This window comes from Epinephelus fuscoguttatus, linkage group LG20 (genome assembly GCF_011397635.1).
Source record: "Epinephelus fuscoguttatus linkage group LG20, E.fuscoguttatus.final_Chr_v1".
Lineage (NCBI taxonomy): Eukaryota > Metazoa > Chordata > Actinopteri > Perciformes > Serranidae > Epinephelus > Epinephelus fuscoguttatus.
Genome location: NC_064771.1, coordinates 15,016,221 through 15,042,388, shown reverse-complemented (window position 1 = coordinate 15,042,388; position 26,168 = coordinate 15,016,221). Strand labels below are relative to the sequence as shown.

The 26,168-nt window shown below is 41.0% G+C and overlaps 1 protein-coding gene across 1 annotated transcript in view; it reads left to right on the top strand.

The window, feature by feature from the left end:
- LOC125880312 (cytohesin-3-like) overlaps positions 1–26,168 on the top strand; it is a 48,537-nt gene that overhangs the window by 15,586 nt on the left and 6,783 nt on the right. Inside the window, exons 2-11 of the mRNA XM_049562619.1 lie at positions 6,048–6,130; positions 7,556–7,620; positions 9,372–9,438; positions 9,606–9,724; positions 13,090–13,170; positions 13,284–13,396; positions 17,489–17,637; positions 17,780–17,891; positions 24,461–24,537; positions 25,966–26,037. Coding sequence (XP_049418576.1) covers positions 6,048–6,130; positions 7,556–7,620; positions 9,372–9,438; positions 9,606–9,724; positions 13,090–13,170; positions 13,284–13,396; positions 17,489–17,637; positions 17,780–17,891; positions 24,461–24,537; positions 25,966–26,037 — 938 coding nt within the window. The remainder of the gene's footprint in view (positions 1–6,047; positions 6,131–7,555; positions 7,621–9,371; positions 9,439–9,605; positions 9,725–13,089; positions 13,171–13,283; positions 13,397–17,488; positions 17,638–17,779; positions 17,892–24,460; positions 24,538–25,965; positions 26,038–26,168) is intronic.

The window sequence follows — 26,168 nt, the reverse complement described above, 5'->3', positions numbered from 1 at the left end:
ATTTTTTATATTGAAAAAGCAGGATGTTGCAAAACGGGAGAACTGAATACACTTGAATATCTGTATATTATAAGTACAACGTATCCTCATTTAACAATATATGATATGATATCCTCCGAAAATGTACACTCAAAGGTTCGTATGATATCCTACCATGTAGCACACCACGAATTATGTTATGTACACAATGTAAAGTAACACAATCAACGTTAACTTACGGAGGTGTTCTCAGATGAGCCGCCATTAGTCACAAACTGGCTTAGTGAATGTAACAAGTAGGAAGTCCACACAAAAGATTTAGTTAAAACCACCAGAATTTATGAAACTATGATTGATTTAAACAATGGAGTGTGTAGGTTGTCAGTAATGAAAGCCATGCATGGATGTGTGTCAGGTGTGTTGTGGCGGTGTTGAAGCTGCAAAACCAAAAAGCAGTGATGCAGGGTGGACGTCTGCTGTAGGAAGGGAGAGTGCGGTTTCAAACACTGGTTTCCTGGGGAAAGTCCTTGTGAGAAGATCCTGTGTTTTGTGACCCATCCACCACCCCAACCTGCCTCCCAGTGCAACTGCTTCCTTCTTTATTCTTTACTCATGCCAGCACATTAGTCTTGAGTGTAGCCTTTCCATATGCATAGGTTATACATTAGTAACTGGCTCATGATTACGCAGGATATGTTCGAATATTGGTGCATTTCTTTCGTAAGAAAACGTACAAACTGTGCATGGGAACAGCCTAGGAAGGAATATCATTATCTCGATATTTAACGTTTTTGCATACTGCATATTTTCCCCATTTAAGAAGCAAGAACCAATGTATTTTTGACATTTTGTTTGAGTCTACAGCCATGCTAGCAGCGAGAGAGGCTGTCCTGGGCACAGTGGTGCTGACATGCTCCTAATGACAAAGCTATGTTAATTTAACCACAAGAGGATGTGTAGCAGGTAATGTTTACCTTGTTCACCATTTAGTTTAGTATGTTTGCGCAGAGCATTATGGCGCTAGGTGGTGTTTCAGCTCTGCAAAATATAGTCTGGTATATGCTTGTTTTCTGTCACACCAGTTCATGAATGAATTTAATAATCATGTGCTCAAACCTCGGGCCATTTAGTAGCAAGATGTGTAATCTCTTAGTTTTATCAAAATATGAGCAGTGTAGTGGCAGCAAAAAAAGAGCTTTTGAGGTTTAAAATGTTGACCTTTAATTAGAGTGTCTCCTCAGGCCAAGTACTTTTTTGTCTTTTTTTAACCAGCAAAACAAAGAGAGGAAATGCATCGAACCTCAGGCTTTGTCAAAATGAAACTGGTTGTATCTGAGTCAAAGAGTTTGACATTTCATTTTAATGCCCTCATTTGCCAGTGAGTTTAAAGGAGTAGTCCCACAAATACCCTTATTTCCTTTCTTGCTAAGAGATAGATGAGAACATAGAGCTTCTTCACAGCAGACATTTTGACTTATCATAGAAGGGAAAGGAAAGGTGTAATCAATGACTTTTAAAATGACTGCATTTCAGGTTGCTGGTATCGTGCATGATGGCTCACTGTCACTTTAACACTTCACGGCACCGAGCCATAACGATATTAGTTTAACTACTATGACAAGTGAAAATGTCTGCTGTGAAAAGCTACCACTCACATGTCTGTCCATTAAATATGAGGCTGCAGTCAGTGGCCAGTTAGCTTAGCTTAGCAGAAAGACTAGTAGCACAGACAAAAAGCTAAGCTAGCAGTCTGAAAGTAGCAGAATACAATCAAACAAACAAGATGTTAATAAGTGAGCTTTAGAGGTGCTGGTAGGATCTTTTTCATACCCTCAGACAGACCCTGGCTAGCTGCTTCCCCACATCCAGTCTTTATGCTAAGCTAAGCTAAATGGCTGCTGGCTCCAGCCTTATATTTTCTGGACAAATATAAGATTGACATAAATTTTTCATCTAACTATCGAATAAGAGTATTTCCCAAAATGTCATACCCAGCGCAACAATGCATTGATTCCTCCCCCCCAGTGATGTATAAAGAGAACTGGATACGGCATTGAAGGCAGGGCCCTGTTCATTGTTATGAGAGTTGCTCAGCGGAGCATGGAGCTAAAAAACTTCCAGTACCCAGCCTACCACACTATTTAGTATGCCAGATGAACATCAATATTTCCCAATTCATGATATGTCAAATGCAGTATGCCAAAAATACCAGAATGTCCTTCTGGATCCCGTTGGATTTCTGACTCACAGTCTGAGCTGAGGACAGATGACAGCTTGTTGACAGCTGTCAGAAGCCGCAATGAAGGATGACAGCACATTCAATTGACTGTTGACAAGTTGAATTATAATTAGGCTATAGGAATATTAATGTTTAAGTGAAGAAAATAATAATGAAGATTACCAACAAAAAAAAAGGACATAATATAAAATAATTTTTTAATTTTACTGATGTGAAATAACATGTTAGAATCTACAATATATGCAGTTATTACTGAAAATTTTGCTGTCCGTGTTGATCTCCGTCTCTTGCAAACTGCAAATAGCATTTTGTTTTATCTCCAAGGTAACGGATATATGAGCAAGAGGGTCAAAGACGTTAAAGATGTTATGAAGGATAGCATGTCCTGATTGTGTGTATACTGCGTGCAACAGTATGTACTGTACAAAAGAAAAAATATGTGATTCAGAACGCACCCAAAGCTTGTTTTCCAAGGAAATTGGAAATGAAATTACCTTCTTATCTTCCGCATCTTAGGGCTCACAGAGGAAGTGCACAATAAAAGGGTGGTTAACTTCCGGTTAAGCTCTCAGCTAACTTGAATGAGGATAAAATTATTTAAATATATGGCTCTTTTAGACTGTGGAAGTGTTAAATCCCAATGGGGAAACCAGTCATTGTGTGGAGGTTGTGATGTTAAAACATTTTTATCCATTGATTTAAAGATATCTCTTTTACAATGTAAGTCTATGGGAAAAGTCCTTTTTGGGCGTCATGGCATCCCATGACAGACCTGGAAGTTGCAATTCTACATTTGACCACAATCTAAAATTGGCTTCAAACCCAGGCACTGCTCCTGGGATCTTGTGTCCCCCAGGTTAACTCCTGTTGTGTTTGAGATACAGTACAGGCCAAAAGTTTGGACACACCTTCTCATTCAATGCGTTTTCTTTATTTTCATGACTATTTACATTGTAGATTCTCACTGAAGGCATCAAAACTATGAATGAACACATGTGGAGTTATGTACTTAACAAAAAAAGGTGAAATAACTCAAAACATGTTTTATATTCTAGTTTCTTCAAAATAGCCACCCTTTGCTCTGATTACTGCTTTGCACACTCTTGGCATTCTCTCCATGAGCTTCAAGAGGTAGTCACCTGAAATGGTTTCCACTTCACAGGTGTGCCTTATCAGGGTTAATTAGTGGAATTTCTTGCTTTATCAATGGGGTTGGGACCATCAGTTGTGTTGTGCAGAAGTCAGGTTTATACACAGCCGACAGCCCTATTGGACAACTGTTAAAATTCATATTATGGCAAGAACCAATCAGCTAACTAAAGAAAAACAAGTGGCCATCATTACTTTAAGAAATGAAGGTCAGTCAGTCCGGAAAATTGCAAAACTTTAAATGTGTCCCCAAGTGGAGTCGCAAAACCATCAAGCGCTACAACGAAACTGGCACACATGAGGACCGACTCAGGAAAGGAAGACCAAGAGTCACCTCTGCTTCTGAGGATAAGTTCATCCGAGTCACCAGCCTCAGAAATGGCAAGTTAACAGCAGCTCAGATCAGAGACCAGATGAATGCCACACAGAGTTCTAGCAGCAGACCCATCTCTAGAACAACTGTTAAGAGGAGACTGCGCGAATCAGGCCTTCATGGTCAAATAGCTGCTAGGAAACCACTGCTAAGGAGAGGCAACAAGCAGAAGAGATTTGTTTGGGCCAAGAAACACAAGGAATGGACATTAGACCAGTGGAAATCTGTGCTTTGGTCTGATGAGTCCAAATTTGAGATCTTTGGTTCCAACCGCCGTGTCTTTGTGAGATGCAGAAAAGGTGAACGGATGGATTCCACATGCCTGGTTCCCACTGTGAAGCATGGAGGAGGAGGTGTGATGGTGTGGGGGTGTTTTGCTGGTGACACTGTTGGGGATTTATTCAAAATTGAAGGCACACTGAACCAGCATGGCTACCACAGCATCCTGCAGCGACATGCCATCCCATCCGGTTTGCGTTTAGTTGGATGATCATTTATTTTTCAACAGGACAATGACCCCAAACACACCTCCAGGCTGTGTAAGGGCTATTTGACCAAGAAGGAGAGTGATGCAGTGCTGCGGCAGATGACCTGGCCTCCACAGTCACTGGACCTGAACCCAATCGAGATGGTTTGGGGTGAGCTGGACCGCAGAGTGAAGGCAAAGGGGCCAACAAGTGCTAACACCTCTGGGAACTCCTTCAAGACTGTTGGAAAACCATTTCAGGTGACTACCTCTTGAAGCTCATGGAGAGAATGCCAAGAGTGTGCAAAGCAGTAATCAGAGCAAAGGGTGGCTATTTTGAAGAAACTAGAATATAAAACATGTTTTGAGTTATTTCACCTTTTTTTGTTAAGTACATAACTCCACATGTGTTCATTCATAGTTTTGATGCCTTCAGTGAGAATCTACAATGTAAATAGTCATGAAAATAAAGAAAACGCATTGAATGAGAAGGTGTGTCCAAACTTTTGGCCTGTACTGTATATACAGGACACATGCACAGACCCAAAAAGCAGTCCTCAAGTACAAGATAAAAGAATTGTGTAAAACAGCCCTGAAACTTTGTTAGAGCCCTAATTGCCTTCAAAGCCACATCCAGAGCGCTCACATTTGTAGCCCATTGCATAAGTGCTGTGACATAGCTGGAAGCCAGCAATCCTAATTACCATCTTTATTTTCAGACGCTCAGTCATTGTGCATTTATATCCCCCTCTTTCTCTTGTCTATTAAAAACATCACCCACAGAGGAAATCCCTCAGCCGTGTCTCCCGCTGTTTACCTGACCCTCATCACGATGCTTCAGGATTACATAACTAGGTTAGGAAACGAACGCCTTTTGTCTCAGCGTTGAATACCATCTATAACAATACTTGGCTCCCCTGAACGCAACTCTTTTACAAGCTGTTGAATTAAAAGCGGGCTGAATGCTTCCTCTTGAGCCCAGTGACCTTGTTTTACTTTAATTGGCGCTGCTTCCTGCCTGCGAGGGAAAATAACAAGTGATGTTTTTTTTTATGTATCTCTCCTTTGGCAACATGTAGGCACAAAGCTGCGACTGTGATATTAGATGTGCCATTTTCCAGTTGAGAGATTTGCGTTTTCTGCCTCTAAGCTGGCTTAATGAAGCGAGATCGCTCAGAATTGCTGTTCTGCAGAAAGATGAAGAAAATTGAGAAATAAAGTGTGCGTGGGGGGAGAGTGAAACACAGGGAGAGAGAGAGGAGTGGGATAGAAGATTGGAAAACAAGATTGAGACAGAAAGACAGAGTGGAAAAGAAGGGGGGAGGAAACACGGAACAGAAAGCGAGTCATCTATCCCTCTTTTCGCCGGAAGCTCTGAAACCCTCACGGTCCGGGAATCAGGGTCGTAGGCCGTGTTAAATTAGTAAATTCACTTTTAATGAAAGAAAACTTAATCTGGATTGGTTTTATTAATAGAATATTCCCCTGAGCCAAGTGGAGGCGGAGGAGAGGGGTAAAACACTTTCAAGTGGAATAATTAAGACCCTTCGCCTTCTCGTTTTCTCTAGTTAATTAAGACGAACATGCAGGCTCTTGATATGTGTTGCTGCAGCCGAACAAGCTGAAACAGTCAGTTGAGTAGCAGCCCTGTCACTTAACCACATGAGGAGGATGATCCTTTTCCGATTTTCCATCTCTGGTTGTGAACTCCTTAAGAACGTGTAGGTGCTAAATAGACTTCTGTTTTCTCTCATGTGCAGCGAGCTGAGTGGTTATAGTGATGCAGCCTGTGTACAACTGATAGCTAAGCTCTGCTCTGTTTTCTCCATCATGTGTTTCAGTTCCTGAGGATCTGTCCCTGGAGGAGAGGGATGAGCTTTCAAACATCCGACGCAGGAAGAGAGAGCTGCTTGATGATATTGAGGTGTGTGTTTGTACATATGAGCATATACAAAAAGAACAGGATACATTTGGGCTTTATCGTTACATAGTTTATAGTTTTTCTGATAAATGTTGTGTACTATATTGCTAAAAGATCATTTTAAAGGAGAGCTATTTTGTTCATTTTCAGGGGCATACTTGTACTTGGGGTTTCTACCAGAACATGTCAACTTACTGCTTGAATGTTCAAAAAACACCTTATTTTCGTCAAACTTTCTGTGATGGAACACCTGCATTCACCCTGTGTCTGACATGCTCCGATTTAGCGCCTGTCTCTTTAAGACCCCCTCATGAAAAAAGCTCAGTCTGCTCTGATTGGTCAGAATTCTACTGTAAAATGTCACCAATAAAAGCTTCTAGGTCAAAATCTTTACAACTAACAGCAGGCATGTGATTTGAAATCAGGGAGAAATTAATAACATTGGCAATCCTTGACATTAGCGTGTAGCTACATGTAACCGCAACAATGTCCCCTAAATATGCCACCTTTGCTTTTTTTATACAGGAACAAACAACCAAACAACTGCAGCACAATGTCACAAGCGTTCCAGAGACAAAGAGGTGTTATGGGTGTAACGTGTAACACAACAGCATCCATGTCTGCAGTTACATATAACATTATCGTCGATAGCACTTTATAAACAATAACACTGGCAATAGTGTGGCAATAACAACCATTTACCATTTATTTGTTAAATGGCAGTTAATCAGGTCAGATGGTAAGGAGCTCCAAATTCCAAATTTTTGGACGTTTTCGGCTGCTGTTCTGCCAGTGGGTTGCACACATAACATGTTTTACAAATGTCACACCCATTAAGTCCATGGACCCACCTTGCCCACCTTGTCCCTTTTACACAGACGATTCAGCGCTGTTACTACCTCCGCTGCCGGCTAGTGTAGGATACTTAATGTAAACACTTGCAGCAGCGTGCCTGGAGCAGATGACCATATAAGGAAATCCATCATGATCTGATCTCATAGATTACATAGATTACTTTAACATATGTTCACCTCATTATTTAAAACTTTGGCCATCTTCAATATGAACATCCGACATATATATATGACACAAAATAAGGAAAAGTAAAATAGGTCTGCTTTAATGTAAAACTGGAGTACTGTATATACTTGTTACTTAGTCATTTCTGACCTTTTAATTTATTTTGCCTATCTACTTCAGTACAGTACGTCTATTTGCATGCTGTAAGTAATGCAAATACACCTACAGTACTTTACTGCACACCCAGTTTTCTCATAAAAAGTAACGCATTTTCCACTGCTTACTGGACGGCTCATTCTCCGTCTTTTTAATGCTTTAAGACTTTTTTTTGGACTTTATCGTGTTTGAACTTTAAGAAGGTGCTTGAACTTAAAGAAGGAAATTGACCTTCTCACTTGTTTCTCTCAGAGGTTGAAGTTTGAGATAGCAGAGGTCATGACGGAGATCGAGCAGCTGACCTGTGTTGGAGAAAGGTAAGTCGAGATGCTTTGTCATACTGCACCGATGTAGTGTATACAGTGTTTACATCTCTAATACATCAATAACTGAGAATTTATTAAGCACTTAGTGGCTTGACAACACTGTGTGTAGATGAGTAAGCTTCATAGAGGCAGAATTTAGGCAGAGCTGATGCATTGCATTGCATTAGATTGTACAAGTGAACTTTATAAAGTCTTAACTAGAAACATGATGACACCGGAGCCAAAGCAGTACCAGTTTTTACAATGTTCTGGTAATTTAGATTTTTTCACACATTATTTTTGCATTTAGTTAAGCAATGTTTTCTGTGATTTTTATTATTTCCTTAACAGCAGTATGATAGTCTGTTGGCCCAGACACATGTTGAAATGTTGGCGCCCGCAAATCCATTGTCGTTAATGTAGATGTGCGGAAGGTGAAGTGTTTCAAAGTGCCTATGTTTCAGGCATGACAGCTGCACCCTGAGATAAACATAGTTTAGCTTTTCCAATGCAGTAGCACCCATCAAATGTCATGTGACGTGGAACAACCAATTGCAGCTGTAGGGCAGCACGATGCAGCCCTATTTATTTTCAGTGGAAATGGCAAATTTTGCATTTCATTTACACTTACAAAAATATGAAAAGTATGATGATGCAGTTTTTGCTGGGGTCTGCACCAAATAAGCATGTTGTTGTATGTCTGGAGTATGATAGAAATGCTGGGGCATCTCTGTAGCGCCACAATACTTTTATTTATAATGGTATGATGTTGCACATTTTACCTTTTTCAAAAAATTGAAGTTGATAGTGTCAGTTCACGGTTACAAAGAGCTTTGCGATCTGTCCCACTGAATGTATTTAATACACACTTGAAAAAACAATGCCTGAAAAAAATATAAGCTCCGAACCTTGGGATTTCTGATAAGTGGGTTACGGTTGCCAAGCAACGTCAGGCGCAACCTTCACCTTCCTCCACGCTCTTGAAAGTAGGCACAAGAATAGCACCCGGCGCTTGACCTTGTGAGAAAAAGACGCGGCATGTGTCCTAGGCCTAAATGCTGTTTCAGGGCCATCAGCACACTGGCAGCAATAAATGTATATCATGAAACCGTGAGCAACATTCATTTGTAGGATGTATACTGCTCCTTATGTCTCTAAAATCTCTACATACACGGAAAAAAATATACAGAATATAACCTCTGCAACCTCTACTGTGTTAAATAACACGTACACAGGTTTTTACCTTCAGTCATAAATAGCCACCGCCAGAGTTATGGCTGTTATGTGACTCATTGCCTCTGTCTTAGCTGAGTTTGGGATTTGCATATTAGCTCAGAGACGTCAAAGGCAGTCGGTGTAGGCTGATATAGATACAGCTGTAAGGGTCTGATAGCAGTATCAGGTTGACATATTTACCCGGTTGTTTGTATAGGTAAAATATAGACTTATTGACAAGACAGTGTATGCACAGCAACCAACAGCATAAAACAAATAATGACAGTCATGGTACAGGCTATGTGCCAGGTGTCTCTGTGCATATGTTTTTCAGATTAGACTTGAACACACATATAATGGGTAGAACAGATGTGGCAGGATTCAGGAAATAATACTCTCTGTTGTGACTATCAATAAAGTATATTGTTGTTTTTGACATTCAGGTACCTGACAATCTGTTATTTTCAGTGTTGTTTATGGTAAATAAGTGACAGTAACAGTGACAGTGACCCTCATTAAATTTCTACCTTTCTGCGTCTGTGTTCCAGTAAAACATCCCAGAGAAATAAACAGATCGCGATGGGCAGGAAAAAATTCAACATGGATCCAAAGAAGGTAACACGTGTCCTTTAACATCTTCCACTGTCTCCGCAGCCTTGAAAGGAGTAATTTTCTTCTGGTGTGAAGAGTGATCCATTCTCAGCCATGAACCCCTGTCATTTCTCATCATCTGCCCTCGATTGAGATGAACAACCATCCTGTTTTCACCCTTTCCTCTCCAGGGAATCCAGTTCCTGCTGGAGAACGACCTCCTCCAGCACACCCCCGAAGACATCGCCCAGTTCCTCTACAAAGGCGAGGGCCTCAACAAGACCGTCATCGGAGACTACTTGGGCGAGCGGTGAGGCAGAGCATCTATCAAGTCCTCCTTACATGAGATTTATGCTCCCTCTGTGATTAGAGAAAGAAATTATGGCCTGGATTTATTGATTAATGAGGGAGAACATGACTGCCCCCCCCAACATGAATCTTTAAGTCAGTGCGGGTGTCTTGTCAGAGTCCACCCATGTAGACTTATAACTGGTAATAAAATGGCCATCCAGCCCCTCACATCTCCGGCCAGACTGCTGGATAATGAAGAAGAAAGGAAGTCATGCAGCGGGTGAGATGTATGGTGTTATCTGAAGGTGAGATTAGATAGTCAAACATACTGTGTGAGGCGAACAGGGACAGAACATACTGCATGAAAAACCGGGAAAGAGAGCTGTAGGAGAGAGAGAGCGAGCGCATCAAAGGTTTAGTGTCCCAAATTTATCAGGCACAAAAACCACAGCTTGATTTATCAGTCATCTGTTTTTAATTTGAGGTAATAATTTGGAAAACACATGTGAATGAAATATGTGTGCAATGCATATCCTGAGAAAATCATATGGGACTTTAATCATCTGTGCTGTTTCTTACATAAATAATGCATCCATTTTGCTCCTCATTATCCTCAGCTGATAAAACACACAGCAACAGTTCAACCTATAATCAGTTCAACTTATATCCAGTTCTGATATTTGCTTTTCTGAACACCCACTGGCAAACCTGCACAAATAAGACAAAAAGGAATAATTCTCAAAACACATCCGCAAAAATTGAAATGCAAATAATACCAAATGTCTTGGTGCTCCTGTTATATTTGCACATTTTTAGATTTGGCAGTGTGCATACATGTGGCGCAAAATGGGCCCTTCTCACAAAGGTCGTGAAACTTTTCAGAGAGTTAGTCATAACTGAAGGGCACTGACACATCCGGATACTAAGTCCCAAATTGAATCAATGTAATATAGGATCCCAAATCCAAGACATTTCTTTTTGTTACGTTGAAATCCCTTTTTTGAAATATAACATTAATGCACACCAAAAATTATAATAAGGTGCTGATCACTGACACAAGACTTGATTGTAGAAAACAAGTGTCGCAGAGTGTATATGGCTCATATGGAGCCAGAGTGTGCGACGCTTACCTGAGGTTTTGAGGAATGCCTCCGGGCCTTGTCGGTTGCTTGCAGTCTGAAAGTTTCAGCTCGTCTTTTTTTCTCCTCTGCTTCCTGTGTTCTTGGTGCAAAAGCAACTTTTAAACTTTGCCACATGGATAATTGCAATCAGATGCAAAAAAGGCAAATTGCAATCAGCTGTAAAACTGAATGGGTGTGCCTGCACTCTAATATCTTTAGTGCAATATCTCTTTGTGAATAGGACCTGGAGACGAGGCAGATAGCAGTTGAAAGCGATCCACAATTCGTGGTGCCATCAGCAGCCACAGTCAAACTGTATCGTCCAATCTGCTTGTGTTTCACATAAAATTTTTTAATAAGGATCCTTCAAAGTTTTTATATACTGCATTTTTTATTAGCTCACACACCATTACCTGTTCATCTGTAATAAGCCAGTAGTGGCCGATATTGACCTGCCCAATTCATTGATCTAGCTCTACTTTGTTAAGAATATACAGAAAAAATCTGAGTAGTCCGCGTGAGTATTCCTACCTGCTGTGCCTGAGGGAAATATTAATTGAATCAACAGATCTAAGAATAAAAACATCACAGGCTGGACACACTCTTTGATCGACAAAGCAGAAACAGCGGCGAGTGATTAGCGGCACAGATGTCACGAGAAAATGTCACAGAGTAAATAAGAATCAGAAGCATTTCTGAGGCTGGCATCATACTCCAGTTGTGTTATACACTATATACTGTTGTATACTGTAACAAAACTGTGCTCTCTTTTTAAAGAGTGCATATAGAGAGAGAGGATGATTATAAACAGAATTTGTAAAACGTATAATCCATACTATATTATATGAGCATATTATAATTTTGAAAAGAGGATCCTGAAAAAAATGCAGCACTGTTTGAACTCTTTTTATGCAGAAAATCACATTAGTTACAGCCTGTATTATCTTACCTGAGCCCAGGTGCAGATGAACAGACGGTAGCAGAAACAATGAAACACACACACACACACACTCACACATTGTGAACGGGGCTGAAGGTTGGGGAGGGGGGACTCTGGGGACTCCTTGCCGGCAATGGGCTTTATTCACGGAGGATCATCAAAGAGGCCACCTACCCAGTGGAAATCACACTTAACACAGGCGGAGGGTTTACACTCAGTAATTATCACTAATTGAGCTTATGCAAGGAGCAGGAACCTATCATTACACGCTGAGCAGGGAGGGAGATGAAGATAAAACAGGAGGGGAACAGAGCGAGAGACCCGTGGAAAGGAGGAAGAGGGAAAAATAGCTGGGAGGAGGATAGATAGCGGGACATGGAGTGGATGACTGACTCCTAAATTACCGGAACAGACCTGTGTATTGTTCCTGTATAACTCAGGTTTGTTTATCACATACTGTACACTCGCCGTTATCACACTGAGACACATATATACAGTTTTATTTTTACAAACAGCATGCAAGTGTCTTTGTAATAACAGTACCTATAGCAATAACCGTATATATGTATAACCCTCATAGGACAGGGTTCATTTTATTTGGCTGCAAATGCCAGTGTACTTGTAAGAGGAAGAAAAGCCCCGAAGTCATCGTCCAAATAATCCAAGACTGTTATTGCAATACAAGTTTGTTGTTTGTTTCCTGTTAGCCAACACTGTAATCTTCTCAACCTTTTCCACAATGTCTCTCCACAAAAAACCTCACAAAAGTCTGAAAATTCCTGGCTTCATTTGAACAATACACAACACACAGACGTTACGGGATCAGGATCACGGCCCCTGATGTTCAACAAACATGATCAGAGAAGCCGTGACCGCAGCCTCAGAGCAGCTGTTGACTTTTCCTCCAAAGAAAAAAAACTCCAACTGGCCAAATAAACCTCTGACAGAAAGGAGCCTGTGTGGGTTCGGTTTTTGCTGTTTTCATCAGTCGAACGCACCGTCCTCCCCCCCCGTCCCTCCCACCCCCTCAGGATGGAGAAACACTCAACATCGGCCAGCTGTTAAAATTGCTTCCAGACTTAACGCTCAGCACCCGGTATGAATAAAGGCACAAACATGACGGGAATGCTGAGAAACAGGAATTCAGGTTGAGAAATTCTTTCATGGGGGAAAAATGTTTTTCTCCACCCTCTCATCTGGGTTGACATTGTGATTAGAGTTATCGCTCATCTTCTCTGGATGCTCTTCTTGTTCTATAAAAAAAAAGGAATGACTTAAAGATATTGGAAATCTGATTGTCTCATCTGTACTTTTTTCCACCAGGGACGACTTCAACATCAAGGTGCTGCAGGCCTTTGTGGAGCTGCATGAGTTTGCAGACCTCAATCTCGTCCAAGCATTACGGTCAGCAGAACAATTAACCCAAATATTAAGTAGAGAAAATGTACAACATCTAAGTCATGTGCATCCTGTGGCATCACAAATTAAACCCCCTTCCTCTTCTCTCTCTGTTGTAGGCAGTTTCTGTGGAGTTTCCGTTTGCCAGGTGAAGCCCAGAAGATCGACCGTATGATGGAAGCGTTTGCCTCGCGGTACTGCCAGTGCAACCCCGGAGTCTTCCAGTCGACAGGTCAGACACAAAGCAGGCTACTGTTGTTTAAATCAGTGATCCCCAACCTTTCTTTTTGTCAGGCATACCCCCACAGGCCTGTCAGACAAGCTCCAGTGCCCCTTCATTGACCCCCACCTGCCATGCTCCAAATGTGTTGATTTGAATTGATTCTAAACAGGATGTTATCCAACACCATTAATTATTTAAAAGTGGATACTGGTACAGTATTTTTTCATACAGTTGAACAGTCATGTTTAGGTTGGTTGTGCATTACTTTTAGTGACCTATTATTATAAGTTACCCATAGATACAGCGCCTTGAAGAAGTATTCATCCCCCTTGGCATTTTCCATTTTTTGTTGAATTTAAAAACATCGAACAGCTCAGCGCTACATTGGTGTGCAAAACCATCAAGAATAAAATTGACTAAACATTTAGATATGGATTCAAAACAGCAGTACAATCAACAGGTGCAATGTCTATAAGTCAATAAACCAAAATGCTTGCAAGTGGGTTTGAGAGTTGAGAGTAGTTTGAGAAACGGAGGTATGGGGTCCATATTTTCATGAATTGTCCCTTTGTGGAGGAAAACACTCCAGCAACCTGTAGGTCGATAGATTTTAATCTGTAATTTAAATAAAACAGATAGCCTACACACAATAGTCAAAAAAATGAAAAGTGGTGCATGGATATGTATTAACCCCCTTTTCTATGAAGCCCCTAAAGAAGACCTGATGCTACCAATGGCCTTCAGAAGTCACATAATTTGTTAGCTAACCTGTGTGCAATGTAAGTGTCAAATATTCTCAGTATATCTACACCTGGATACAAAAGGCCCCAGGGTCTGAAACACCACCAAGCAGGAGGTAGGCCCACCCTAAAGAACAAGAAGCTCTCCAAACAGGTCAGGGACAAGCGTCTGGAGAAGTACAGATCAGGGCTGGGTTTTAAAAGCTTTAAAAAGAAACTTTGAACGTCCCACGGACCATTAAATCCATTATTGCAAAATCAAAGAAATGTGGTACCACAACAAACCTGCCAAGAGAGGGCCACCCACCAAAACTCAAGAACCAGGCAAGGAGGATATTAATCACAGAGGCAACAAAGAGAACAAAGGTAACCCAGAAGGAGCTGGAAGGTTTCACAGCCGAGACTGGAGTATCTGTCCATGGGACCACTTGAAGCCATACACTCCATAGAGCTGGGCTTTATGGATGAGAGGCCTGAAAAAAAGCCTGTACTTTACGTTTGCCAAACAGCATGTGGGCGACTCCTCAAATATATGGAAGAAGGTACTTTGGTCAGATGAGATGAACTGTTTGGCCACTGTTGTAGGGCTGCAGCTGATATTCTTGACTGATCATTTAGTCGTTCTGTCAATAAAATGTCAGAAAATTGTTAATGTAATTCCTCATAGCCCAAGGTGACATCTTCAAGAAATATGTTTTATCTGATCAACAATCCAAAAATCAAAAACTATTCAGTGTATTATCTTGTGTGACTGAGAAAAGCATCAACATTCTCACATTCAAGAAGCACGAAACCAGCAAAAGTTTGACTTATTGCTTAAATAATTGACTTAAACAATTATTTGATTATCAAATAGTCGCCAATTGATTAACTGGCCATCAACTAATAGATAAATCAACATATTGTCTAAACTGCTGAGACTTATCTGCTTCCTTGCTGCCTAGTTTTCATTCCCTCGGATAGCCACAGTGTTGATGTTACAGCTGACTCAATGCAGATTTCTACTTTTTAAGCAAATAGCATCCTCAGTATTTTTTTAATTAGCTGAGCTAATCTTTCCACATGTCCACTGGAAACTGCAAAAATATCCCCAGGGATCCATAAGAGCAAAGTGTGAAATCCAATACATTGGACAAAGTCAATGCACTGATAAGCAGTCGAGCCTAATGAACCAGCAGAAGTACTGCCCGAGGGTCTGGGATACATTTAGCGATGGCCTTTTTTTTTTTTTTTTTTTTTTAAAATGCATTTTAATCATTAAGCCGTAAGAATTACTGTAACTAAAGCTCAATGAGGATTAACTACAGATCACGGTTCACTGCAGCAGAGTAAACAAGCAGCAACAAACAAGGGACATCCATTATTCAGGAAGACTCAACCTGGCTGAGTGATACATGGTCTTGTGATAAACAAAGCCTCCAACTACAACAGTCAGTTAATAATTAAAGAAGTTATAGAGCAGCATGCTGCTGTGCGAGATTGTCGAAGGTGCATGTGGTCCCGTGGAGGGAATACTCCAAGTTCTGTCAGTTCAGTAGCGGCGTGCATGTTTGTGTGTGACAGTTGTGGGTGCAGGGCAGAACAGCAGCTTAGATTCATGTGCGCAGCAGTAACTGCACACCGAGCTCATAAAAACCTAAAACGATCAGGGATCTTTAATCACAAGTAGAATGAGAAGCCCGTGTCTCTCTGTGCTTCATCATGCTCATCAATTTTTTTGATTACGCTGACATTCCTCTCACAGTTAGCACCACCTCTTGCCCCATATTACACAGTGTGTGCAAAGCTCCTCTAGTTTTTTTTTTTTTTGTAGGGAGTGTGTTAGCGGGCAGACAATAGGCAGTGTAGGACAGCCAGGAACCAAAGTGTGTCAGTGAGAGGAGACAGACAGAGGGGAATGAATGATTCATTTACAGGCAGCCACTGGCCCGTGTGTGTCTGAACATTAACTCACAGCAGAGGCTAAAGCCCCTCCCCCCCCTTTTACTTTCACTCATACCTCACACACACACACGTCTATCTTTGCTCGCTCCTATCTGCCTCTGCAAAAATACATTTAAATCAATTACAAAATAAAAATCTACGGCACATTTAGAAGAATTAGGGCTGCTAATCCCCTTTGTTCTCTTTAACAACAAAAAAAACCCAGCTATATGTGTAAGAAAAAAATAGAAACTCAAAAGGCGATAATGAACACTAAGTATCACTGTATGCAGATGACATCCTGTCATACACCAGTGTTTTTGTTAAATAAAACGATGACAAAAAAATTTAATCAATTACCTTTTTTCCATGGCAAAGATGAGATGTTAATGAGCTGAAAGTAGATCTTTTGAACAAATGAACGTTTTGTATGCGCTGACGAGATAAGAGGGGACTAAAATGTTAGTGGATGCTCAAAATAAGAGGAGACGAGAACAGAATGATAAATTATTTTATGAAACATTTCAGAAAAATGTTTTAAGCTAAGAAGATGAAAATGGCCGTGCTTGCAATTATTTTCTGATGCTGTTTGAGCGATTTGAGATCGGAGCACTGACGGGCTGGTTAGCTCCAGTAAATAGTCAGCACCGGGATGGGCGCTAGCCTGTAAAACACTCACACTGGAGCAGCGTCATATGTAAGTGCGAGTTTTGAGCTGTAAGTCAGAAGTAAATAATTAGCCGTGTGTGTCTGACTGTGGATGGTGGAGCTGCTGAATGGATTTGTGGAGTTTGTTCGTTGCAGCAGTGGCTGTTAGCAGCTAGCTCTGCTTGTTAGCTGCTGAACCACAGCAGAGGGAGCAGCCACATCTGCTGATCCCTGCAGGACTTCACTCAGATTCAGAATATGGTTTGATTGCTGTCTGACAGACAGGTAGCAGGTTTGATTTTCTGTGAGTGGAGCTGTGCTGTAAATAAACAGTCTGGACTCAGCAGAGTTTTCTCTGACAGAGCTGAAAGCTCAACTTCAATCATTGACTCTGTGAGAAGATGTGACTTTAAACCTCCAGACTAACATGTTGCAGATTTTGAAACAATTTAGGCTGTCTGTGATGTCTTTCAATATGTTTAAATCTTGTAAGTAAAGGCTGTGGCACTCTGACTTACCATAGGAATTATGGTAAATGTGTCCTATTTTTGGTCTTCGTAGACAGCTTATGTAACTGTCTGTTACTACTGTACTTGTTCCATCTATGCAGTGTTCTGTATTGAGTGAAAAATCTGTGCAACTCTGATCTCATTTAGACTCAGTAGTAACGTGCAATCTGTCTGTGATGAAGAGATAGAGATATCTAGATACAGATTGCAGGTTAATGTCAGGTATAAATGGGGTCTCTATGGCAGGACACACTATTTGATTCTCTTACTGTTGCTCTCAGATACCTGCTACGTGCTGTCATTTGCTATCATCATGCTGAACACCAGCCTACATAACCCCAACGTCAGAGACAAGCCCCCTGTGGAGCGCTTCATCTCCATGAACAGAGGCATCAACGAAGGAGGAGATCTGCCAGAGGAGCTTCTCAGGGTGAGAATTCATCTGTAATGTGTGTGTTTGTGTGTGTGATGATTGATCCCTGTGGCCGTCCTCTCACGCCCACTCCATACGAATGAGACATTTCCTCCACTGTTCACCTTTTTGATTAATAGCCTTCATCTCCTGTCTGCAGAACCTTTACGACAGCATCAAAAACGAGCCCTTCAAAATCCCAGAGGATGATGGAAACGATCTGACGCACACATTCTTCAACCCCGACAGAGAAGGCTGGCTCTTAAAGCTTGGTATGTACATTCAGAGTTACAGAAGTAACCTTGATTCTGATGATTTATCATTAGTGAGCAGAGCATCAGGTTGATGAGCAGTGTCCTTTATTTCCCTGGTGATGAGTGTTTGTGTTGTTTGTGTGTAACGTGTGTACGATGAGCTTTCAGGCGGCTATGCTAGAGGCTGACAGCTCTTGGGCAACAATGGCTGATAGTAGTCGATTGTGTCTCTTAATTTTAGAATTTGTCAAGCCAAATTAAACATTCAGCCCCTGTTTGTCCCATTATATTTTAGGAAACGATACAGGGTTTGTGCTGACAGACGCTAACGCCAATCTCACCTATAAAAACTTAGTTCATTTATCATTCTTAGTTCACTAAGAACACACTACATATTCAGACCCATGTTGGCTAACTGGCAAGCTAACAAAGTCATTCATGTTAACAGAGCTGACTCTTCTCAAGAAATAGGTGTTTGCTAAGTCACAAGTTGGGTTTCCATTCAAATGTAGCACAAATTTAACCAAATTTTCAGAAAATCAGCAAAAGAAAATTCTATGTTATTACTGTTATGTAAATACTGGGAGTTGGTTCACTGAGATTAGCAGCGCAGTAGGTGGTGCTAATTCTCCAGTCATTATACCACTGCAGAAAAGAGGGTGCGATAAGATGACGCAATTAAAAGTGCACCAGTCAAACCTCTAATGAAGGAAAACCAAGCCCCCTAGACCCGGGCTTTAAAGCCAATTTCACATAGTGGCCAAACATGGAATTAAAATGTCCGGGTCTATCGTGATGTCATGGGGCCCAAAAAAGACTTTTTCCCATAGACTTGCATTGTAAAACAGACATCTGTAAATCCGTGGATAGATTTTTTTGAGTGTCACAAAAACCCTGTGAAATTACTCGTTTCACTGTCTTAACTTAATTTGACTCTATTCGATTCGATAACCTTCCTTATGTCTAGAAGAGTCGCACAATTAGATAATTTTATCCCCATTCAAGTTAGCACCGGGCTAAACCAAAAGGTAGTTGCTCAGCCGGCGAAAGGTTTCTAGTACGCTTGCTCTATGGGCCACATGATATGGAAGATTTGGGTAATTTCATACCAAAGAAACTGAGCATTTTGGCTTTATGAGCCACTTTGCAACTTTCATAGGAATGAACAGGGCCTCAACCTCAAACGCTGTATCCAGTTCTCTTTATACAACCATGAGGAAAACATTGGATTATGATAACAGAGAGAACACTGGACAATGGATTTATAGATTTTAAACAACTGATCGTACAGCTCTGTGCTCTTGGAAGAGTTCTGGTAACAGCCCTGTGTGCATATATTAGCGTGTTAAAAGCCATCCTGATGATGAAGAGAGCCTACAGTGGCAACATTAAATAGCAATACAAGAACCAATTTCAGCCCACTCATGATTTTAATTGTGCAGCCTAATTTTTGCCCAAAAACTGTCCCCCTTCATGATGGTGCTAGATGAGGTTGCTAGGATATCCGTGACGCAACTGCAAAATGTCTTTTCTTTCCACGTCCTTCATCTTGTGACCTCTCCTCTCCGTTTTGTCTCATGTTGTGTCTCCTATCTTTCCTCTCCTCTCCCTTTAAAGCATGCTCCTTTTTGTGATTACTGGCATGGTGATTTCTGTGATAGTGCTGTCTTTGGAAATCCTTCTGTTTTCTGTTCCTCACTCCCTTTTCTCTAACCTTTCAGCCTTTCGTTCTGTTCTCTCATTCTGTTCTGTGATGGCTGTTCCTTCTTAAATCTCTGTATTAGGAGGTAGGTAACGCTCCTTCCTCCATCCTCCCCGGTTCATCACAGAGTGCCCTCACACTGGCATTGGCTGCCATTATCTCCTTGGCACACAGGGCCCCTGAACATGCTAGCCGCCTCATTTAATTGGCTTATTGTGTCAGAGCTGTTATTGGGCAAATAAGAAAAGCATCGTCAAGTGACGGGTTATCTCATTTAATGACAAGGCGAGTTGGAGGTCAGTGATCTCTCTCATTCTGCATGGGGACTGGCTGCATTTCTCAAGTGGCTCTGAAAGAGGCTGGATGACGCAGAGGGCTCGTCTCAGACTGGTGCACATACAAAGAACAGATGTTTATCCCAAGAAGTATAAAAGATAACTGTTGACCTCATCAAAACACAGTGTCACTCACCAAATCCCTTTTAATATCCTGCTTCCTTTTACGAAAATGAAGCCTGATTACCAGATAAAGACGGGAAAATCACATATGTTACTTATTTGAAAGCAAAAATTAAAGTGAACATTATTTTGTTATACTCAGAGCTACTGTAGTTACTATAGTGATGGTGCATACAGTTTTACAATGCTATGGACAATCATACCAGAGATTTCAGCTTTGAGTTCAGTTCTATATAGACCGAAACACCGTAGCGTCGCACAAACAACTACAGTTACTTCCAGGTAGACAATTGGCAGTTGATTGATGAACTTGTTTAATTCTGGTGTCATTTATTGTCATTTAAAGAGTTAAACACGGTGGTTAAGACCTATCTGAAGTTACTGCTCCTTTGATAAACCAAATCTACCGGTACAGATGCTAAACAATGCACTGCTGTGGACAGGGGTCATATTAATGAATTTAAGCCATCTAAAAAGACCCACCTAAAAAATCAATATCAGTTTAAAGTGTATGCTATGGTTGGGATATTTTCACTGCTTTACCTTAAACACTAACTGATGGAGGCAGCGGTAAACCAGCAACTCACATGTTCTGCAAAGTACAGTTGCTGTTTTTGTCAATGGAGGCTGGTGACTTTGAGATAACATCTTCAGTTCAGCTATTGGTCAAGGCAACTGATGTAAATTGCAACTTGTGTGTATAAAGTGCAAAACCTTGTAAAATGTGCTTATTTACGTTTTTGCTGAGAGTTAGATATGATTGATACAATTGTCATGTCTGTAAATATTAAGGTACTGCCAGCATCCAGTTAGCTTAGTATGTAATCTCGCTCTTCCAAAAAATTTGCTCTGCATATGGTGTGAACACACCTTAAAGCTCACTCATTAACATGTGCTGCTTACACCTCTTTACAGTCTTTGTGCTTTGCTAAACTAACAAGCTTCTGGCTGTAATGTTAGCTTCATATATAGCATACAGGCATGAGTGGTATCAATCTTCTCAGCTATCGCTTGGCAAGAAATGTTGTCTTTTTTTCTTTCTTCAAAGCTGCACTCATAGAATTATGTGTGAGAACCTAAAAAACATTAGCAAGTCAACCAAACAGCTGAATCAAAATCATAACAAACTGCTGCATGCTTTTAAATATTTTTCCAAGTAACGCTAACGTGCATTGCTCTGACCTAAGCAACATTTGCTTCCTTGTAGACTCCCTTAAACAAACATGCAGGGTTCAGCTGAACAGGTCACCTCATGCTCTATATACCATTAGAGACGGCCCTGTGCGACATACAGCTCCTGTGTGGCTATCTGCCAGAACACACAGTCATGCTCCAGCTTTAGTGAATGGGCTGCTTGAATCTGCGCTGTGGGAATGTGTACCTACCGCTGCGTGGCTGGTCATGCGGTGAAATAAAGGAGACCCTTGCCTATTGTCATTCTCCTCCCTCTGTTCCTGTCCCGCAGGCCTCAGTCCTCCATACTGCTGCTTCTCCTCTTCCTGTAAAGACCCCCCCTCTCTATCTCATTTGCTCTGTATCCCACCAGCTGCACTTGCCACATCATTTAAGGTCCAATTTTTCCCCATTAGTGAATTCCACGCTAATTTTAGCTCCATCAGAGGAGTCCCTGCTTAATGAGAGAAGATTTTTTTTCTTAGTTTGAACGAAGCACTCCGCTGGCTTGTCAGGTTGTTCAATATGACATATTGCTGCACTGCTTCAAGGCTGTAAAGCTCCATAAGCACTCATTACACTACATTATTAACCAGGACTGAGCCTGCTGCCATGCCTGAATCCATCATCATCCAGCGTGAACAGCATGTCATAAAATGCAGTTATTTAGACGTATATTTCAGAAGACTTACTATCTGCAGAGGAGTAACTAAAAAGCACCTCTGTTGGTCACGTGGGAAAATTGTGAGAGTTCAGCCAAGCTTGTACGGAAGCTCTGAGAGGTGAAGAAAGAGAAGAAAAAATATTCAGGCGTTTAATTATTTTCTCCTCTGTGCTTGTAACTTCAGAACAGGTGAGAAAAAAAGTTTGTCCCAGATAATCTTTTTATTGTCGTTGACATTTTCTTTGTCTGTGAAGCAAGTGGATGAAGGAAGTTTTATCAGGATCATTTCCCAAGTTGCTTTTTTCCACACATCAAACAGGAGAAAACAAAATTTGTTTGTTGTTGTAATACTCATTTTGGCCACAAGAGGCTGAAGTGCACCACTACCTTATGTTCTAAATAGGATTAAAGGCATTCACATTTTCTTCTGGGTGAATTTCAATTTCTCCAAGCATGTTAATTTTCTATTGGCGAGTTGTTTTTAATTACTGTTGTGTCTTTCTTTTAGCTAGAAATGTATTTTAATTAAAGCTAATCTGCCGTTAGCGTTAGCAGTGATGTTCTGATAACCTTTTTTTCTCACCACTACCAATTCTAGATACATGAACCTGTGTATCGGGCAATAACGAGTACTGATCCAATACTATGGTGTTAAAAAAATATAATAAAGCTGTACACTGCTAAGCCTGTATGAATGTGAAAAGATTGCTGTCATTGTTGTATGGCGCGGCTCAGGCTAAACCCTTCAAAAAAAAAAAATAAACAAAAACATACAGGAAATGAATGCCATAGTTATGTGGTTTTTAATTTGACATTTTGCTGATGACTAACGTTACACTACTTACCAGAAATCAGTTATTCTTGGGTGCGTTAAATTAGTAGTGTGTATTATGTATGTATAATGTATTAATAAATTAAGAGGTATCAGATCGATGCGTAGATTCTTGTACACGCTGATACCCGATCCATCATTTTAGGTGGTATCGGGGACATTTCTAACACTGGTATTAGTAGCAGAAAAACTCTACGCATTAGCTATACTGACGTTAGCCATAGTCTGCTAGCTAGCTGATGGAAAACCAAAAATATATATGTATTTTTTTTCTCACTTGCCTCTCAGGGCTTCCATAGATTGTTTTCTAGAAGACAGAATAAAGAGACAAGGATGAATGCAAACAATTTTTCCTGTCCTTCACATTCATTTGAACTGAAGTGAATGGGACATATCGATGTAATGTCAAAGCATTATAACCAGACTTGTCCTTGACTGGCTTGTCTCAGCAATGTGTTCAGCATGTAAACTGACAAACACGCCATCTAATCAATGTTTAGATTAGATAAATGACCATTCAATGTGCAGTACTGGGGCTGTTCTGCATGCAAGGACTTCAGATTCATCCAACAAATAAGCTTTTATACTTGTGGGAAACATTTTTTTTTTTATCCCATTCAATAAAACACACTGAGTCATGTCAGACTTTAAACTCCCTGACACTTGTGCACATTTTATCTACACTCCCTTTCTAGAGTGTCCATAAACAAATGAGTGATTAATCTGCATTACAAACATGCAAACATGGGAGGTCTTGCAGCAGAAATCCATAATAAATGTCAGGTTTTGAGGGTGAAATTAAACATATGGTTCAGTGGGATAAACAGCTCTCCAGACTGCCATATGGTTGACTGTAACAGAATACAACTTATATTTTATATTTACCCAGCAATAGTAGAATATATTTACACCCTCATGCCATTTTAATGAGTGAAATGCAGCGGATGCATCTGAAAGTAAACATTGCTCGTAAATAATAGAATATAGACGTATAGGATTTTACCGGAGCTAGCAGTGTAGAGCGAAAATCTGGGTCAAGTGAACATCACATATTGATTACATCAGTAACGGCTGCTTTGTGCTCATTCTGTAAAGTCAGCAAATATGTTATTATAGTGCACATAATGCAGATTAACATCAACCACAGTATGTTTTTTGGATTACATAGGTAAATGGCGTCACCGATGGTGTAATTAACAGAAAATCCATTAATCCAAATAATCTACTTTTATCTGATGATGGAGGCAGACAAAGAGATCTTGCAAGGAGAAATCCCTATAGTATTCCTACATTAAGATGTTTTTAAAAAGATGTTTGACCCGTACGCCCTCTGTACAACAAGCTTTACATTCTTCTGCCTCTGTTTTTTGTTTTTAAAATATCCACAAAGCCTTTTTCTCAAGTCAAGCTCATAAAATCCATCATCCTCACTGGTCAGACAAGTTGATTGCACTCCTGCTTCAGTTGTCACACGTGTATGTGATATGCTCAGGTCTGGGATTTCTCCTGGAAGCGAACACTATGTTGAACAGTTTTCACAAGCCCTGCAGAGCCCTCAGGCATCCATCTCTTGAGGCTGGGAGAGGGGGGTGCCGGAGGGAGTATCCAGCCTCTGATTGAGCCTAATAATGCAGAGAGCTGATGATCAGAACCAGATGTGGCACGTGGAGTAGAGGTCTCCTGCAGGTTAGCTTCTACATGCACAAACACCGTCACCTCTTCAGTATGAACTCAAATGTTTGGTGTTTCTCTCCGCAGGTGGCAGGGTGAAGACGTGGAAGAGGCGGTGGTTCATTCTGACCGACAACTGCCTCTATTACTTTGAATACACAACAGTAAGTAGGCCTATTGGTGTGTTCTTAGGGGTGTAAGAACATACTCAGTGTGGGTTTTTCTGTTCTTTACCGGGAGGCATATTGCATAAATATTTATCTCTTTGCAGATTACCAACAAAAAAAACATATTTTATCAGAGTGGATCTTAAAGTATGAGACATTCTGAGTATTAATATAGCAGCAAACAACTATTTGCTATGTAAAGATACACTGGAGTACTCCTTGCCTCACTGTCGGCCATGTTTGTTAAAAAAGAGGGCGTGGCTCTAGTGCAGTCCACTTCAGATTGTGTGGAACGCTGTAATTCTCTTATAGACAACTGAAAGCAGATAACAGTAATCACAGATCTAGACACCCTAGAAAAGTCACGTCCATTGGAGTGGATAGGGGATCTGATCACACACACACACACACACACACACACACACACACACACACACACACACACACACACACAGTAAAAGACAGAGGTCTTTGCCTTTCAGCTCCGCTCTTTAACAGATGCAGCCCCTTTGACCTACATGAACCTCACTCCAGCAATTACCATGAGGCATCATGGGAAACATCTGCAAAGTCTACAGCACACATCTGGCCCCCCAAGGCCGCAAGCCAAGTGCCTCCCCCAACCGACTGCCTGTCACCCCACGCTTCACACCAGCACCCAGCATCCCCATTTCTGAGAAAATCCCCACTGAAGCACACACACACAGTGTGGGGGTACACACACTCAAACAAGCACACACACACACACACACACACACACACACAACCAGCTGTGAGCAGCCGTCTGAGGGCATTTCCTCCCCCTGCTGTGCCCCCTCATTAGTAGGAAGATGACAGGCAGGACATGAGGCTGTTCCTCAAGGTCCCCCCTCACATCTGGCCCCGCAGACACAAAAGCAGTTGCTGGAGGACGGAAGATGGAGGATGTGGGGAGTGTAGGGTTGTGTCTCCCTCGGGTGCTGTCCCTTACGTGACCAGGATGAATAAAATCTAAGCGTGCGTTTATCGCTAACTTCAATTTAACACTAATACTGTCAGGCTCAATATAATGTAAAGATAACTGTTTAATATTTAGCTGTGCTGTGGTGGAAATTAAAGGAGCTGCATGTAGCATCAAAAAATGTTACTGCAATAACTTTGTGACAACTTCATAACATTTGTAGCTGTCACAGATTGTAATTTGAATGATTAGATCCTGTGGTCCGCAAAGTTTATTTTAGTTTTGTGCTGTGGGTTGGTGTGTCATATGCGCATGACAAAATTCAGTCACTTTCTTCAATGACTTGAGTGTTTAATGATATCTGGGCTTGATTCTTTGTTCATTACGAGACATTGCACCCTCATCACACACTGATTTTGTCCTAAGAGTCATTTACACACTTAATGAATGATGTGTTGATGCTCTTTGTGTGTTTGTGTTTGCAGGATAAAGAGCCTCGTGGGATTATTCCTCTGGAGAACCTCAGTATCAGAGAGGTGGATGAGCCCAGGAAACCTGTAAGCAGCAACTCCAAACACTTGCCTCTTGCCTCTCTAAACTTGTCTACAATGCATTTCAGAGATCAGAAACTTTGTAAAATGGAAAATGCGGTTTATATTTTGTCAGAGATAGAGTTTATTATTTTTAC